Source organism: Macaca nemestrina, chromosome 1, assembly GCF_043159975.1.
Source record: "Macaca nemestrina isolate mMacNem1 chromosome 1, mMacNem.hap1, whole genome shotgun sequence".
Taxonomy (NCBI): domain Eukaryota; kingdom Metazoa; phylum Chordata; class Mammalia; order Primates; family Cercopithecidae; genus Macaca; species Macaca nemestrina.
This window is the reverse complement of record NC_092125.1, coordinates 142,628,619-142,646,986: the sequence shown is the minus strand read 5'-3', so window position 1 is coordinate 142,646,986 and position 18,368 is coordinate 142,628,619. Positions and strand designations below refer to the sequence as shown.

At 35.3% G+C, this 18,368-nt stretch overlaps 1 protein-coding gene across 26 annotated transcripts in view; it reads right to left on the bottom strand.

Annotated features, from left to right (window-relative positions):
* LOC105482837 (zinc finger protein 644) overlaps positions 1–18,368 on the bottom strand; it is a 100,298-nt gene that overhangs the window by 55,055 nt on the left and 26,875 nt on the right. For 20 of the 26 annotated variants that reach the window (XM_071081100.1, XM_071081142.1, XM_071081158.1 and 17 more), the window contains one exon: positions 11,342–11,402. The exons of 1 other annotated variant lie outside the window; for it this stretch is intronic. In XM_071081100.1, coding sequence (XP_070937201.1) covers positions 11,342–11,385 — 44 coding nt within the window. In that variant the 5' untranslated portion in view covers positions 11,386–11,402. Of the gene's footprint in view, positions 1–8,576; positions 8,681–11,341; positions 11,409–14,043; positions 14,070–18,368 lie in introns of those variants that run through there. 5 more of the 26 variants (XM_071081272.1, XM_011743206.2, XM_071081692.1 and 2 more) reach the window with 5 other exon arrangements.

Here is an 18,368-nt window from a genome sequence, read left to right as displayed (position 1 = left end):
AAGGTCTTGAAGAGATATTTGTACACCCATGTTCACTGCAACATTATTCACAATAGCTAAATGGTGGAAGCAACACAGGTGTCCACCATAAACAACATGTGTTACATACATACAATGCAATATTATGCAGACTTAAAATGGGAGGAAATTCTGCAAAACACTGTAACATGGATGAACTCTGAAAACAACACACTTGTGAAATAAGCCAGTCACAAAAAGACAAACACTATATGATTCTGCTTATGAGACACTTAGAGTAGTCAAATTCAAAGAGACAGAAAAATGGTGACTTCCAGGACCTCAGGAGCAGGAGAAATGGAGGAATTGTTGTTTAATGGGTATAGAGTTTCAGTTTTACAAGACAAGAAATTATGAAGATGGATGGTGGTGATGAGTGCACATCATAAATGTATACAGTAACACTGAACTGTACACTTAAAAATGGTTAAAATGGCAAATTTCATGTTACTTATAGTTTACCATAATAAAAAACTGGAAAAAAATTACCAATGGGGATGAGGTAGACATCAATAAATAACAAATATCTCTGGATTTGCTCCAGAATAACATGAGGGGCAGGAAAAAAATGGGTGAGAGTATAAATAAGAGTATACATGTAATTATGTATTTTCCTGCGTAGTATTTCTTACGTTATTTCACTGAATTATTTTAATATTTACTAAATTATTTTACCACTCTGTTGAGGAGTATAACATAAGGCTTTAATAGCAAAGACTCTCAAGCTAGACTACTCCATTCAAATCCTAGCTCTTCCATTGCTAAACTCATATTTTAGTTTTGTTATCTGTAAAATGTGGATTGAGTTAATATTTAAAAAGTACTTATAACAGCGTCTGGCAGGTAGTAAGCACTATATAAAGGTTAAATAAGTCTGCATTTATCATGGTTTTGATTTTTAATCCATCAGACAAAAAATATCTGATAAGCATAGAAAGAGTAAACATATAAATGTCTGTTAAAAATATATATATATATATAAGGTAACCACGGTTTTTGTTTTTACCAGTTTAAAAAATAGAGGAGTCTGTCAACTATACAGGGTGTTGCAGGAGATGTCAATATTTAGCACTTCATTATCTTATCATACTTTAAAGTCATTCAATTAATAGGTAGCTCAGTTTACAATCATAAATATCAAGAGAAAGTGACTTCCCAGTAATGAGATGTAGGAAATGCTACCCCCAAAATATGGCACCTTGGCATTTGAGAAAACAGCAGAAGCAGGAAGGTCTCTCTTTCTCCTTCTTTTCTCCCCTGAAGTAGGCCATAAAATCTAGGAAAGTCATTCTTTGACTTTTTCTCTCCCTTCTCTCCTAAAACTCTTATGGGATAGGTGTCCCTATAGATGTGTCACATAGAGATGCCAAGAAGAATCTGAACAAACAGGCTTTGCTAACTCCACCCCAGTTTATCACCATTAGATCATACCCTTTTGTCCTCTAATCATTCTCCTGCATAACTGTCCATAGTAATACAGCTTTCTGTTGTTTTGCCAAGTATTCATATCTGAAGTCTCTCATGTCATGCAAAATTTTTATTAAATAAATTTGTATGCACTTCTCTTGTTAATCTGTCTTGGTTAGAGAGATCTCCACCATGAATCTAGGGATGGGTGAGGAAATATACCAGAACTACATCCCATATACCAGGGACTACGTCAACCCCTCAAGGCAGAGGCAGGATTTGAGCTAAGCTTTCTTGGATGAGTTAGATTTCAAGGGTAGAGATAAACTGAGGATGAGACTGGCAAAGAAGGTATGAGTAAAGATGAAAGTGAGGGTTTTTTCATATAACAATGATAATCAGGCTGCAGCAAAATGCTTACTAAAGAATAGCAGGAGATAAAACTGTTGATTAGAACATAAATTTGGAACCTCCTAGATATAATACCTAAGAATTAAAATTTATTCTTAAGGAGTAGTTAATGTCTTTGAACAAGTAATATAATTAAGGTAACTTCCTAAAGAGTTGAATCAAATGGTCTTATCCAAATGAAATGAACACAGACACATGATCCAAGATGAGTGTAAAAGATGGGCAAACAACAATAGCAATGGGAATAGAAAGAAAAAGATAAATACATGTTATATCGCCGAAGTAACAGCAAAAAGACTTAATAACTGACCAAATCTTTATAACAGAAGGTAAGCACTACAAATATTTGGAGAGATTTTGAGCTCCATGACGAGAAAATGGTCATCCCATTAGCAAGAATAGGTTTTGAAAGCAAAGGTGACGAATCACCATTAGACATGGTGATGTCAGAATACACAAGTGAAATGTCCAAACTGTTTTTACTAGAAGACTTGTTTCATAAATGTCAGTAAAAATGTTCTGATTAGAAACAGAAATGTGTCCATTTGCTGGAAGCGAAGTATATAGAAAGAAGGTGGCATAAATATGAATAAAGGGTAATTTAAGGGGGAAAATATTGCTCAAATAAAAATATAATTCCTTAAGTTGGGGATAAGACTCTTTTTAAGAACTAAAAAAGTCAGTCTGCCATTGCTGCAACCTGACCAAAAATAAAATTGTATTAGCTATTAAAGCATTGTATGTCAATATTGATTGATTACTCAACAAATATTGAGGACCTCTGTGCCAAGAACTGCTCTAGACAGTGAGTATATAATGGTGAACAAGGTAGGCAAGATCATACTGTTGTGTGTAACTTTTATTCTAATAGTTTGTTGAATCATGATTAATCTAAAGACCACAGGATCACTTTAACCTAAACTTTGCTATTCAGGGTGGAAAATATTTGCATTATCAAATATTAGTATTTATATTCAGCTACTTAGACACACTAATATAAATCTAAGATTTAATACATTCAATACACCCTTAGCCATTCAATATTTTTGGTAAGACTTTTGCCATCAGTAGCATAATTATTCATTAATGGTATTAAATCTTGTTCAATTAACAATAAGCAGAGGCCAGAATCTCTAATAAAAACAGCAGCTCATAAGTCTACATGGAGCAATCTTTAGGTCAATAGAATATTTAATGTATAAACACGCTTTGTAATATCTTGCAGAAAGATATTAGAATTAAAAAATGAGTCAGGCGAGCTCACGCCTGTAATCCTAGCACTTTGGGAGGCTGAGGCGGGTAGATCACCTGAGGTCAGGAGTTCGAGACCAGCCTGGCCAACATGGTGAAACTCCATCTCTACTAAAAATACAAAAATTAGCTGGGCATAGTGGCAGGCGCCGGTAACCCCAGGCTGAGGCATGAGCATCGTTTGAACCCGGGAGGCGAAGGTTGCAGTGAGCCAAGATCACACCACTGCACTCCAGCCTAGAGGATACAGCAAGACTTGTCTCAAAAAAAAAAAAAAGAATTTGAGAGACATTAAGATTTCATGCTGACGATTCTCACATCTCAAGTTACAGGTCTCATATCTAACTGCCACCTGACATTTCTAATCACAAGTCCTGAGCTACTTAAAGCTTAATACATCTAAAATGTAGCTCTTGTTCTCTCCAAATGTTCTTCTTCACAGTACCTATCTGTGAATAATACAGCACTACTGCCCAGCTAGAAACATGAGTCATCCTTAACTCCTTCCTTATTCTCCCACTCCCACCTCCATTACAATTAACCACCAAAGCTGGTCTCTTTTGTCGTCTAAGTCTCCCTCAAATCCAACCACATCTTTCTATCCCCACTTCTACCACTCTCAAGTCAGGCTAGCATGCTCTCCATACTAACTAGTCATCCTGAATCCAATCTAGCTTTCCCTGTGATCTGTTCTCCCCATTTTAATTAGGTTCGTTTGCTAAAACAGAATAAAATCATTTCCTCGCATTTAAACTCCTTCAATGGTTTATAAAAGCCTCAATAAAATGGCCCAGCCTTACTCTCTCATCTCATCTCTTGACACTAGCCACTCCCCACATCCACACCCCACGGTGAGCTCTACATTCAAAACTTACATTTCTTTCAGTTCCAGCAATCTTCCCTTTCTGTTACCTCTCATCCTTTGTACATGCTATTTCTTCTGCTAACAGGCCTTCCCCATATTTTTTATCTACATTAATCACCAAACAGTTCCTCCAAGTTTCAGTTTAAGTGTCACTTCTGGGAGGCCTTGCCATATTTCCATCCAGTCATTAAATATATATTTATTAAATGTCTACTATGAGTAAAGTATTAGCTATATTAAAGTACTGAATATATATCTTAATAAATAAAACAGACACGGCCCTTGCCTTCCAGGAACAGAGACTATCACAATACTAATGATACTTGATTATAATTACTTATTTAGTCATCTTTTCTCCTCAGACTAGTAAAGTGTGATCTAAAACCAACTTAATTACAATCACCAATTCATAAAACATCAGATGAATCAATAAAATATTAAACAAAAATTTACTGAGCCCACAGGCTTCAGCCTAGTTAGAAGACCGTAAAAGTTTCAAATATCTACTTTTTTTTTTTTTTTTGAGACAGAGTCTCATTCTGTCTCCCAGGCTGGAGTGCAATGGCGCGATCTCGGCTCACTGCAACCTCTGTCTCCCAGGTTCAAGTGATTGATTCTCCTGCCTCAGCCTCCCAAGCAGCTGGGATTACAGGCGCCTGCCATCACACCCAGTTAATTTTTATATTTTTAGTAGAGACGAGATTTCACCATGTTGGCCAGGCTGGTCTTGAACTCCTGACCTCAGGCGATTCACCTGCCTCAGCCTCCCAAAGTGCTGGGATTACAGGTGTGAGCCACCCCGCCTGGTCTCAAATATCTACTTTAATGGTCATCTCAAAAGAATAGTAAATCAGACATCAGAAGACTTAGGTTCCAATTCTGCCTCTGCAATTACCTACCTAACCTCAAGCCAGTCATTTATTATTTCTGAATCTCTTACACTTAAGTGTAATATTATAATAATCAAAATAATGAGGATGAAAGTTTTCACAGTATCATTTATTTCTTGGTAGATTCAAAAAATTAAACTTGTTTCCACAGTTTGAAAAAAATAGCACAAGGAAACAGTTCAAATAATAAATTCCTAAGCTGTGGTAAACTGTACACTTCAGTACATTTAAGAAACTCAGTAACTCTGGCAATATGGACATTCAGTTAAATGAAACTGTTTTTACGAAATAATGTCTAGAAACTAAAATAAGAGCTTTAGTTCATGCCCCATCTGCCCATATTTTCCCAAGGTGAAAATTCTATTCTTTTTCTCAACTCTAAATGATATCTTGCTCTATGAAGCCTTTCCTGACTTCTTCCTTAAAAACGTCCTCCTCAGGCCTACTACTACACTGTACTACTCAGACTTGGCAGTATTGTGTTCATCATTTGTACTATAATTAGTCGAATGATACTGGGAATTCTAATGACTAATTATGCATCCCTAACATATAGCACAGTGCCTAGAATATTAGATTTCAGTAAAGGCTTACTGATTGCCTTGTTTTATTTAGCACTTTTATTTACAGTTTAGACCAATCATAGAAGGCTAAAGTATAGCCATGGCAAAATTCTTTGGTCTGAAGGAGCAGTTTTATGGTTTCCTGTTCACACATTGGAATGATATTGGCCACTTAGTCTTTGCTAGGTTTAAAAACATTTCAGATTTGGAAAGAAACTTTTATACTAAACCCAAGCATGGCTGAAACTTTCTTTGGAAAAACTACTGACAGCTCAACTTCAAAAAAGAACAATGTAGCCTCCCTTTAAACAAATTTAACAGCACAGTGAAACCAAGGGTGAGTTTTAAGAGATGTAGATCAAGAGAGACAGATATACAGTTGACCCTTCACATCTGAAGGGGATTGGTTCCAGGACAACCCCCCAGATACCAAAATCCACAGATGCTCAAATCCCTTATATAATATGGCATAGTACTATAAACATATCTAGGAATAAAGGCATCACACTAGAAAATACTATTTTAAAAATACCAAAAGATGCCAATTTGTAAAAATGACTCAGAGAAATCTATCATAGTAACACTAAGGATTTTCTCAGCTTTTTTTACAGTTGTAAATTTAAGTATTTAAGTTTTCTAGAATTAAATAATTCAAAAAAAAGGAGTTCACTCATATTAAAGCTGGAATTAAGACTAATAACTGTAGCTTATCATACATAATAAGAATAGTAAAAAATAACCACAAAGAAGCAAAGTATTCTAATGCTTGAGTTGTAAAAGACAATAGATTTTAAGCAGACTGCTATTAATCTAGACTTAATGAACCTAATATTTAGTAATGACTTTTATTTTCTTTTTATTTACAGGCTATGCTGATGTTAGTTTGTAGCAAACTATAAAGAAATTTGCCATAAGGAAATATTTATCTTAAAAAAAATAGTATGAAGGGAAAAAAAAGGCAAATAATCTGATTATTCAATATTAACTTTGACTGTAACACCTAAAACACAAAGGTATGTTAATTGATGGAACTGATGGACTTAACAGCAAAAAATAAAAATCTTCACATATATTCTCCAATAGAATTTAAGTTGTAATGAAGGTGATATTTCAAACCTTTGAGCACTCTCACAATTTAAAAAATGCACAGTAAAATAAATACTACTTTCTGCCAATTAAACTAGCAGGATAAAACAAATATTTAGCAGAATGTGGGAAAAGATATTCTCATAAACTAGCAATAAGAATATTAAGTGGTACAACCTCATTGCAGTTTTATTATATCAGAAGTTAAAGGGCACATATCCTTGACCCAGCAATCTACTGCTACAAATTATCCTGACACTCTCACACACTCCCATTGATATAATCAAAAATATTTATTGCAGCAATACTTATATACAGGCAAAAAATCCTGAGATTTACCTAAATATTAATAAGGTAACAGTTATAATAAATGTGGTACATATATAGAAAAATGTCCAAAATATATTGATAAGCAGAAAGAGAAAGATGCAGAATACATACCAGCTATTTTTGGTAACTTATGGGGAGTACAGTGCTGGGTGGGAGGTAAGAGTTTTACTTTTTACTTTAAACACTGCTGTACTATTTGCTCATAAAGTCACATGTGACTTTTATAAAAAATTTACATTTTGAAAATACTAAATGTGGCTGGGTGCAGTGGCTAACGCCTATCATCCCAGCACTTTGGGAGGCTGAGGCCAGTGGATCGCCTGAGGTCAGGAGTTAGAGACCAGCGTGGTCAACACAGTGAAACCCCATCTCTACTAAAAATACTGAAATTAGCCAGGTGTGGTGGCATGCACCTGTAGTCCCAGCTACTCAGGAGGCTGAGGCAGGAGAATCGCATGAACTCAGGAGACAAGGCTGCAGGGAGCCGAAATTGCGCCATTGTACTCCAGCCTGGGCGACAAGAGCAAAACTTTGTCTTAAAAAAAAAAAAAAAAAAAAGTGAAATACTAAATACTAACTGTTACTTGGCAATACAGCTGGAAAGGGTCAATGTATGTTGTATAATCTCATCTAGAATGAAGAACAAAGAACTGTATTAATTTAAAAGTTTTCTTTCTCATGCTACAACAAAGGGCAGCACATCTACAGTGCTACTAAAGAAAATGAAGTACAGAGAAGTTAGAAACTAGACAAATTAATTTAAGACAAATATCCATAAAGAATTTCAAATTCTTGGATTCGAGGATTCTGCAGTCTTAGCAGCAGCTGCCTATGTTAAATACTGAAGCACAAAATGAAGAGGAAGACTCTGCAACTGAGGTACAGCTAGCAGCCTCTGAGAAGAAAAATTAGTCTAAAATATTTGTGGAGACATGTAAGTTAGGCAATCTCAAGGTTAAATTTCTCTGGCTGCTCAACCCTAACCAACAATAGGACTAAACACAGTTCACATCCAGGATTAAAAAGAAAAAAAAAAAAAAAGAACCAAGGTCTATATACGGTAAGAATCTATGTCTAAGAAAATCCTTGTGGGAAGACAGAAGGAACAGCATGAGAAAAGGTCAATGTCCAACTATGTGTTCAAGCATTATGGCAGAAGCTACAGAAAGGAAAAGCAACAAATTGATCCCAGTGGGGAAGAACCTTTTCTTGCTTTGGACTTGCTAGAGGGCAATCAAGCTTCAGGCATAAAAATCTACAGATGATTACTATAGTCAACCAACTAGCCAAATTTCAAACACAGGAAAAAAAACAAAAAAAAAAACAAAAAAAAAACCCACTAGTCAAAATGCTTTAAAATTTAAGAAGTGTGTTATTTCTTAAGAAAGTATATTGTTTAGGCTGGGTGCAGTGGCTCACACCTGTAATCCCAGAACATTGGGAGGCCAAGGAGGGTGGATCACCGGAGGTCAGGAGTTTGAGACTAGCCTGACGAACATGGTGAAACCCCATCTCTACTTAAAAACACAAATTTAGCTGGGTGTGGTATCACATGCCTGTAATCCCAGCTACTTGGGAAGCTGAGGCAGAAGAATTGCTTGAACCCAGGAGGCAGAGGTTGCAGTGAGCTGAGATTGCACCACTCCATTCCCACCTGGGCAACAACAGCGAAACTCCGTCTCAAAAACAAAACAAAAAAAGCATATTGTTCATATATGTTATATTACATATCTACAATAAAAAAAATTTAAATACCTTTCAACAAATAGCAGGCTTCCTCAGTTGTGGGAATCGAAAATGTTACCACAGTTCCAGGCTATGATTCTACAATTTCTTCCTCCATCCTAACAGTTTTTTACCTTCAGAGAAATGAGGAAAAGTTTTCTTCACTTCTTACATGTGTGACTAGTGTTCCCAATCTTCTACTTGTATTAGTCTAACCTTTCAAAATCTTTAAAGAAATAACTAGTACAAACCCACAAAGAAAACACTCTTCATAGCAAACACTTCAAATTTCTGCAACATGGATTAATACCTCCACTTGGAAATACTAATCAAAATCAACAATGACAGTCTTACTTTAGGACTGAACTAAGAATATTTTACTAGCCATTGAAAGAAGACTTGGGAAATAATTTATTTCTCTTTCTAAAATGTCTATAATGCTGTCTCTGGATTGTCCTCAGTGGCTCCTTCCTATGGCCCAACAGCAACTGAAGTGCCAATGCCCCCATCCCATTCCGGCTAGCATTCTGAATCTCTATTTGCCTGGGAGAAAAGAACACTTTTCATTGATCTATGTTTAACAAAACATTTACCGAATGCACACAGTATTCCCAGCACTGTGCTACTAAGATAAATGAGACATGGATGGTATCTACCTTCAAACTCATAGTCTAATAAAGAAGACAAACTATGCCCAGGCCTGGCTTAAAGGATCAGACAGATGCTTCAGATAGGCTATTTCAGAAGATCAGCTGACAACTAGCAGAGAGGGCTCTGGCAATTGGGGAGGCACGGGGTTGAGGGAAAGTGACAACAAGCACCTAGGACTAGAACTAGGAATATGAAACATCATACTTAGTTTATTCATATAATCCTCAGCATTCTGGCATAGCTACAGTGAGATAACTGCATGCCGTGTTATAGGGTTTACTACATTTTATTTCGAAAGTGATGGGGGACAATTAAAGAGATAGGTAGAAGAAGGAAAAGAGTACAGAAAAGTTAGGAAGTAGGAACAGAAATATGGAGAATCCAATAAACCAAACCACAGAGAAAACATAAATATTTTGTAGTGTGTTCATACAATGGAATATTACTAAAAATAAAACAGCAATAAAAAATAATGAACTGCTGATATAGTCACAACATAGATTAAGCTCAAGAACATTATGTTGAATGAAAAAGCCAGATACAAGAGTACATACTATATATAAAATCCAAGAACAGGCAAAACTAAATTATGCTGACAGAATTCAGAAAGATCATTACTTCAGGGGAAAAAAGCTATTGGATTGGAAGCGGGGAAAGCACAAGGAACTTTCTAAAGTAATGAAATGTTCTGTATCTTGATCTAGATGGCGGTTACATGTATGAATGTGTATGCGAAAAGTCATTCAGCTCTATACCTCAAATTTTATGTTACTATATATATGTAAACTGTACCATAATAAAAAAGAAAAAAATACATATATAAGCATGGTGGAAAATAAGGTCAGAATAAGTTAAACCAGTGTCATCCCACAAGCAATATCAAACACAGAAAATCAGAACAAAAGTTCTAACAGACACTGTATATTCAACTAGAAAACAAATCCCTAATAAGACCTTCAAGTACAAAAGTCTGGCTTCTTCTCCACTGTAAGAGGATATATAGGCAAGTGTTATTTCTAATAAATGCTACAAAAGTAAATTATTCTTCCTAAAGAAAAATAGTCCACTATAAAGCAAAAAATAAAATTTTTCTACACAATAGGAGGTACTATAATGATCAATAAGGTATGACAAGCACTTAATAGAATTTAGAGCACAATAAGTACTCTTCAAACTACCACTACTATTATTATTATATAATAGCAATAAAAGGAAAATTTTGCTTCAAAACATGCCCAAACCACTGACTGAGATTTCCTTCAGTGCATATTACTGAACTACAGCACTTTTCATCCTAGACTTCTTTTTTTTTTTCTTTAACAAACACTGAGATCAGCAAATTTTTGACAGCTGAAACATCTGGTTAGAGGGAAAACCAAGTTAACTCCAATTTTTTCAGTGTTCGTTTTCCCCTGTTTCCGTTTTGAAGCCATATTCACTTACCAATAAACAGTAAATGTATCTTTTTAAAACATGTCAACAGCTTATATTATTTAAAAGCATTCTTTCACATACCAGACCAAAAGTACATGATGCCAATTCAACTTTTTGAAAGTGAACAGCCTTAGAAAGCTAATCAGAATGCTGTATTAGAGAGGTCATTCAGTAGAGACACCCATTAGGAAAACATTAAAACAATAATTTACAATTTTGAATACTATATTAACAGAAAGAAATCACAATTTGGCAAATGTCCCATTTGGGAAAGTGTTTCCTTAACAGTAATAATGAAGCAAAATTCACAAAAGCAATGACTATTCATATACTTTATCAACAAAGGAGAAAACAATGAAGTGACACAATAAATGTCTTACCGAAGTGGTGAGAGTTCAATTTGAAGAGTGGCTGAACCAAACACTAACTTGATTTTCTAACATGTTAGAATATTCACTGGAAACCTGAATGCTTTAGTTAACCTCAACACAAAAGAAGGAAACTAAAAATTTAGTTCCACAATTTGATAGCTGTAATTTTACTCCCATCAAATCAAGTAGACCAAGTGTGTCAAAAAGACCGTTATTTGCATTTCAAAATTTTATTTAAAAACTCTTTGGTTCTGAACTCAACACCACATTTTTAAGACATTTTTTTTGGTATTATTCCTATCTCGATATGTACATTTAACAAAGCAGTCTTCTACTTACCTAGATTTTGTCTTATTAACATCTTGCTGCAAGAACAATCTCATCCAAAATTAAATCAAACCTGAAAGAATACATACAAAGACCAAGGTTTAATTTTTTGTGTCAAGCATGAATAACTACAGCTACAATACACCACGACTTTAAATGAAAAACCATAAATCAAATTATATTTCTTGATATAACATAAAAAAAAGCATTCAACTAGAATACGATCATTTTAATCTTTAGGAAACTATTGCTAAGTGCCCCCCCAATCCCACTGTTTTTTTTGAGAAATAATAATCTATTCAAACGAGAAATCGAAACTTTCTAATTCTTTTTTTTTTTAATCTACAATAAATTGTTTTCATTAATTTTAATAGTATGGCAATGGCAATAATGAAAATAATTAACAAAACACACATCTTTCTAGATCAGTATTTATTTAATATTATGTACATATCAAGACGTACACCAAACAGCTGAAGACAAAAATGTTATAGTATTGGAACACTATAGTAATTCTCATAATAGCCAACACTGATTAAGTACTTACTAAAGGCCAAGCACCCTTATTCTAGAGAATAGAATGTGTCAATACTTTCCATCTTCAACTTAATCCTTAATTTAGTATAAAGTGACTTCTATTCCAACAATCCACTGAACATGCATTTGCCAAAAACACACCTATCATTACTAATTTTACCATATTTCAGAAGTTCTAAAAACTCAGTGTGTCCCAAACTCTATACATCCCCTCCTCCCCATACCTGAAACTAGCTTGTGACTCTTCTAAATTCTCTATTATTTAAAAAACAGCACCACCATACCTACCTCTGTTATCAAGCTAGATTACTTTAATTGTTTTATTTCCATACTCACTATCATCTCTGATTTGTCCTTCCCAAAACCACAGACCTAGAATTTTCTGCATAGTATACAGAAAAGATGAGATACTTTCTCTGCCACCCAATGCCATCATCTCCCACCAACCCAGAACTGAACATGGGGGCCTGTTAAAAACTAAACTATAAAATCAAAGTAAGAACATTAAAAGTCTACTATAAACGACTGAGTGGGATAAGCTGAACAATCGCCCCACAAAAGATATCCACACCCTGATCCCTGAAACCTGAGAATGTTACCTCACATGGCAAAAAAAAAAAAAAAAAAAAAAAAAAAGTCTTTTCAGATATGATTACATTAAGGATCTCGAGAGGGGAGATTATTCTGAATTATCTGGGTGGGCCATAATGCAATCACATGTATCCTTATAAGAACGAGACACACTCTGAAGGCAATGAGAAGACACAGCAGAGGCCAGGCACAGTGGCTCACACCTGTAATCCCAGCACTTTGGGAGGCCAAGGTGGGCAGATGACCTGAGGTCAGGAGTTCGAGACCAGCCTGGCCAACATGGTGAAACCCCATCTCTACTAAAAATACAAAAATCAGTTGGGCATGGTGGCATACACCTGTAGTCCCAGCTACTCAGAAGGTTGAGGCAGGAGAATCTTGCTTGAATGAAGGAGGCAGAGGTTGCAATGAGCCCAGATCATGTCACTGCAATTCAGCCTGGGCAACACAGCAAGACTCTGTCTCCAAAAAAGAAGACGATGACATGGCAGAGAGAACTGAAAATGCTGCCTTTGAAGACTGGAGGGACATGGGCCACAGTCAGGAATGCCAGCACCCACTAGTATCAGGGAGAAGCAAGTAATGGATTCTCTTCTACAGCCTCCCTCTAGAAGGAACAAAGCTCTGCCATCACCTTGATTTTGGCCCAATACTGATTTAGAACTTCTGGCCTCCAGAACTGTGAGAGAATTAATTTCTATTGTTTTAAACCAACCAGTTTGTGCTAATTTGTTAGAGCAACCACAGGAAATTAATACATTGAAGATAGCGATAAACTGGAAGCACCTCTATATAAAAGATGTTATGAACTGAACTGTGTCTCCCCCCAAATTTCTTATATTGAACCCTCATCCCAAATATGACATTAGAGCAAGGGCCTTTCAGGAATCCAGTTAAATAAGGTAACTTATGAGGATTTTACCCAATATGACTGGTGTCATTCTTTTTTTTTTTTTTTTTTAAGATGAAGGCTCACTGCAAACTCTGCCTCCTGGGTTCAAGCGATTCTCACGCCTCAGCCTCCCAAGTAGCTGGGACTACAGGCACACGCCACTATGCCCGGCTAATTTTTGTAATTTTTTTTTTTTTTTTTAGTAGAGACAGGGTTTCACCATATTGGCCAGGCTGGTCTTGAACTCCTGACCTCAAGTGATTCACCCGCTTTGGCCTCCCAAAGTTCTGGGATTACAAGCGTGTGTCACTGCACCTGGCCCAACTGGTATCATTCTAAGAGACACAGGTATGTACACACAGAGGGCAGGCCATCTGCAAGACAGAGATGCCTCAGGAGAAACAAAACCTGCCAACACCCTAATCTTGAGTTTTCAGTCTCTAAAACTGTGAGAAAATAAATTTCTATTGTGTAAGCCACCCAGTCTGTAGTATTTTATGACAGTCCTAGCAGACCAATGCATATTTTAAAAACTATATATGGTTGCACAAACAATATAAACATACTTAAATGCCACTGAACTGTACACTTGAAAATGGTAAATGTTGTTATGCATATTTTACCACAGTAAAAAATAAAGGCATATACAAACATCACACACAAACAAACTTCGACTTAAGTTGTTTAATTTTACCTTGCTTTGCTCGTACTCTCCAAAATCTGAAAAAAAAAAACCTTTTAACTGCATTTGTTCCCCACAAACCTAAACCAGCATATTTGAGACACTTTGTTTTTATTTTATTAATTTTTAATTGACAAATAATAGTTGTATATATTATCTATTTATGGAGTAAAATGTGATGTTTTGACATATGCTTACATAGTAGAATGATTAATTCACGCTAATTTACAAATCCATCACTTCACATACTTATTTTTTTGTGGTAAAACACTTAAAATCTACTCTTTCATCAATTTTAAAATATACATGCATTATTACTATATTTCATAAGTCTGTGCAACAGATCACTAAAGCTTATTCCTCCTGACTAAAACTTTGTACCATTTGATAAACATCTCCTCTTGCCCCATGCACTCCCAATCCAGCCTCAGGTAAACACCATTTCACTCTCTACTTCTAAGAGTTCAACTTTTTTAGATTCTACACGCAATTTAGATTACGTGGTGTTTGTCTTTCTGTGCCTGGTTTATTTCACTTAGCATAATGTCCTCCAGGTTCATCCATGTTCTTGCAAATAACAGAATTTTTTCTATCTTAAGATTGAAAAGTATTCCATTGTGCATATATACCACATTTATCCTTTCATGCAATGATGGACACCAAGGGTGCTTCCATATTTTAGCTATTGTGAATAATGCTGTAGTGAACATGGACATGCAGATACCGCTTCAGCATACTGAGTTCAATTCCTTTAGATATATAACCAGAAGCGGGACTGCTATATCATATGGTAGTTCTATTTTTAGTTTTCTAGAAACTGCCATATTGTTTTCCATAATGGCTGTTTATTGTGCATTCCTAGCAAGGTACACAAGGGCTCCCTTTCTCCACATCCTTGCCAACATGTGTTATCTTTTTGATAATAGCAAAGACACATATTTTTTTAAAAAAAGATTTTACAAAGAAGTATGATAGAACGTATTTTAAAATCTATACCTAAGAAATACAATTGGAATATTACTTATATAAGTGGGGGGGGGGGGAGTACAAAAAAAGAGGATAAAACTTAAAAGCAGTTGGCACAGATGGTTTTGCTTCAAGCAGTATTCTAAGAGAACACCTGAATACTAAAATGTCAAGTATAACACATCCTCCCAAAAACCATAACCGCAGTCTGATCATGAGAAAAATATCAGACAAATTCCAATAGAAGATCATACAGTATATCTGACCAATATTCTTCAAAACTGCTAAGAAAAAAAAAAAAAACCTCATAAGGTCATCAAAAACAAAGTCTTCAGAAGCTTAGGAAGAAACGACAACTAAATGTAATATATCTTGGAACAGAAAAAGAACACTGGGTAAAAACTAAGAAAATCTGAATAAACTATGGTCTTTAGTTAATAATAATGTGTCAATATTGGTTCATTAACTGTAACAAGTGTACTGTACTAACGTAAGATGTTAATAACAGGGAAAAATGACAGTTGGAGGGGTGGTTAGAACATGGGAACACTATACTATCCTGCTCAAATATTTTGTAAACCTAAAAACTTCTAAAAAAGAATGTCTACTAATTTTCAAAAATATTGTAAATATGCTGAAGAGGCGTGAACATAGTTTAGAAAACCAAACACTGACAATTCAGAAAAGTCTTTACAATTAACTCTGAAAGTTCAGATACATATTAAAATTATATAAAACGTAGGTCACAAAACAAGTCTGAATAAATTTAAGAAGACTGAAATCATACCAACTATCTTCTCTAATCACAGTGAAATGAAACTAAAAGCCAATAACAGAAGAAAAACAAGAAAATCCACACATGTGGAATTTAAAAACTCACTCTTAACCAACCAATGGGGCAAAGAAATTACAAAGAAATTTTTTAAATATCCAGAGACAAAAACAACAAACCACTAATTTATGAGATGTAGCTAAAGCAGTACTAACAGGGAGGTTTATGGCAGCAAAAGCTTACATGTTTAAAAAAAAAAAAAAATCACAAATCAACAACCTAACTTTGTATCTCAAGAAATTAGAAAAAAGAGGAACAAACTAAACTAAACAATAGCAGAAGGGAGAAAAATAATACATATTAGGGCTGAGATCAACTAAATACAGAAGAAGACAAGGAAAGAAAAAAACTCAGTGAAACCTAGAGTTCGTTTTTGGTTTTTATTTTTTGTTTTTTTTGTTTTTAAAAAAAAGATCAACAAAATCAATAAACTCCTTGGCTAGACTAAGAAAAAGACTTGAAAAATGAAAATCAGAAATGAAAGAGGGGACATTACAACTGATGCCAGAAGGATTATAACAGAGTATTATGAACAATATACATCAACAATTGAATAACCTAGAATAAACTGGTATATTCCTAAAAATGTACACCTAGCAAAATGAGGACATGAAAAATAAAAACTCTGAATGGCCTATAACTAGTAAACAGAGATTGGATGCAGTTATCAAAAACTTCCCAACTAAGAGAAGCCCAGGACCAGATGGCTCCGCTAGAGAATTCTACCAGACATTTAAACAAGAATTAACACCAAGCTTCCTCAGACTCATAAAGAATTCAAAAGAAGGGAATACTTCAAATTCATTCCATAAGGTCAACACTACCCTGACACCAAAACCAGAGAAAGACACAACAAGCAAGAACAAAAGTATAGACATATATCCGTGATTAATACTGATGCAAAAATCTACAACAAAATAGGAGCAAAACAAATTTAGCAGCACATTAAAAGGATTACACATCATGACCAAGTGGGCTTTACACCTGGAATGCAAGGACAGTTCAACACATGAAAACAAAATAGAAATAGAAGGAAACTTTAACATAATAAAAGCCATACACAAAAAGCCCACAGCTAACATCACACTCGACAGTGAAAGACTGAAAGCATTTCCTTTAACATTGAGAACAAAGCAAGGATGCCTACTGTCACCATTTCTATTTAACACAGCAGTGGAAGTCCTAGCCAGAGCAATTAGACAAGAAAAAGGAATAAACTGCATTCAACCTGGAAAGGAAGAAATAAAATTACCCTGGTTCTCAGATGTGACCTTACATGCATAAAACTCTTAAATTTTCAAGAAAAAAAAAATGTTAGAAGTAATTATTTTGGCAACGTTGCAGGATACAAAAAATAAAAGCACACAAACACACAAACATCAGTTGTATTTCAATAAGCAATTTGAAAAAGAAATTAACACAATTCCAGGTACAATAGTATCAAAAAGAATACAATATTTAGGAATTAACCAAGGATCCAACAGACTTGTACACTGCAAGCTATAACACACTGCTGAAAGAAACCATAAAATATACAAATAAATGGAAACACACTGTATCCATAGATTGGAAGATTTATTGTTAAAATGTCATACTACCCACAGCAATCTACAGATTCAATGCAATCCCTGTCAAAGTCCCAATGGCATTTTTTGCAGAAACGGGAAAACCTATCCTTAAGTTAATATGGAATCTCAAAGGACCCCATAGAGCCAAAACAAACTTGAAAAAGAACAACAAAGTTGGAGTCCTTACAAGTCCTAATTTCAAAACATACTAAATACATACTAAAAACTTGAAAAAGAACAACAAAGTTGGAGGCCTCACAAGTCCTGATTTCAAAACATACTAAATACAAATAGTAATCAAGACAGCAGTGGTGCCAGCATAAAAAGACATATAAACCAATGAAACAAAATAGACGGCCCAGAAATAAACCCATGCATTTCTAGTCAAACGGTGTTTGACAAGGGGGCCAAGACTATACAGTGAGGCAACGACAGTCTTTTCAACAAATGGTACTGGGAAAATACAATATCCACCTGAAAAAGAATGAAGTTGGACCCTTTACACCACATACAAAAACTATAAAACTACTAAAAGAAAATATAGGAGAAAGCTTCATGACATTGGATTTAGCTATGAATTCTTTTTTTTTTTTTTTTTTTTTTTTTTTTTTTTTTTTTTTGAGACGGAGTCTCGCTCTGTCGCCCAGGCTGGAGTGCAGTGGCGCGATCTCGGCTCACTGCAAGCTCCGCCTCCCGGGTTCACGCCATTCTCCTGCCTCAGCCTCCCGAGTAGCTGGGACTACAGGCGCCCACAACCGCGCCCGGCTAATTTTTTGTATTTTTAGTAGAGACGGGGTTTCACCGTGGTCTCGATCTCCTGACCTTGTGATCCGCCCGCCTCGGCCTCCCAAAGTGCTGGGATTACAGGCGTGAGCCACCGCGCCCGGCTAGCTATGAATTCTTGAACATGACACCAAAAGCACAGGGAACAAAAAATTGAATTACATTAAAAGTTAAAAACTTCTGTACAT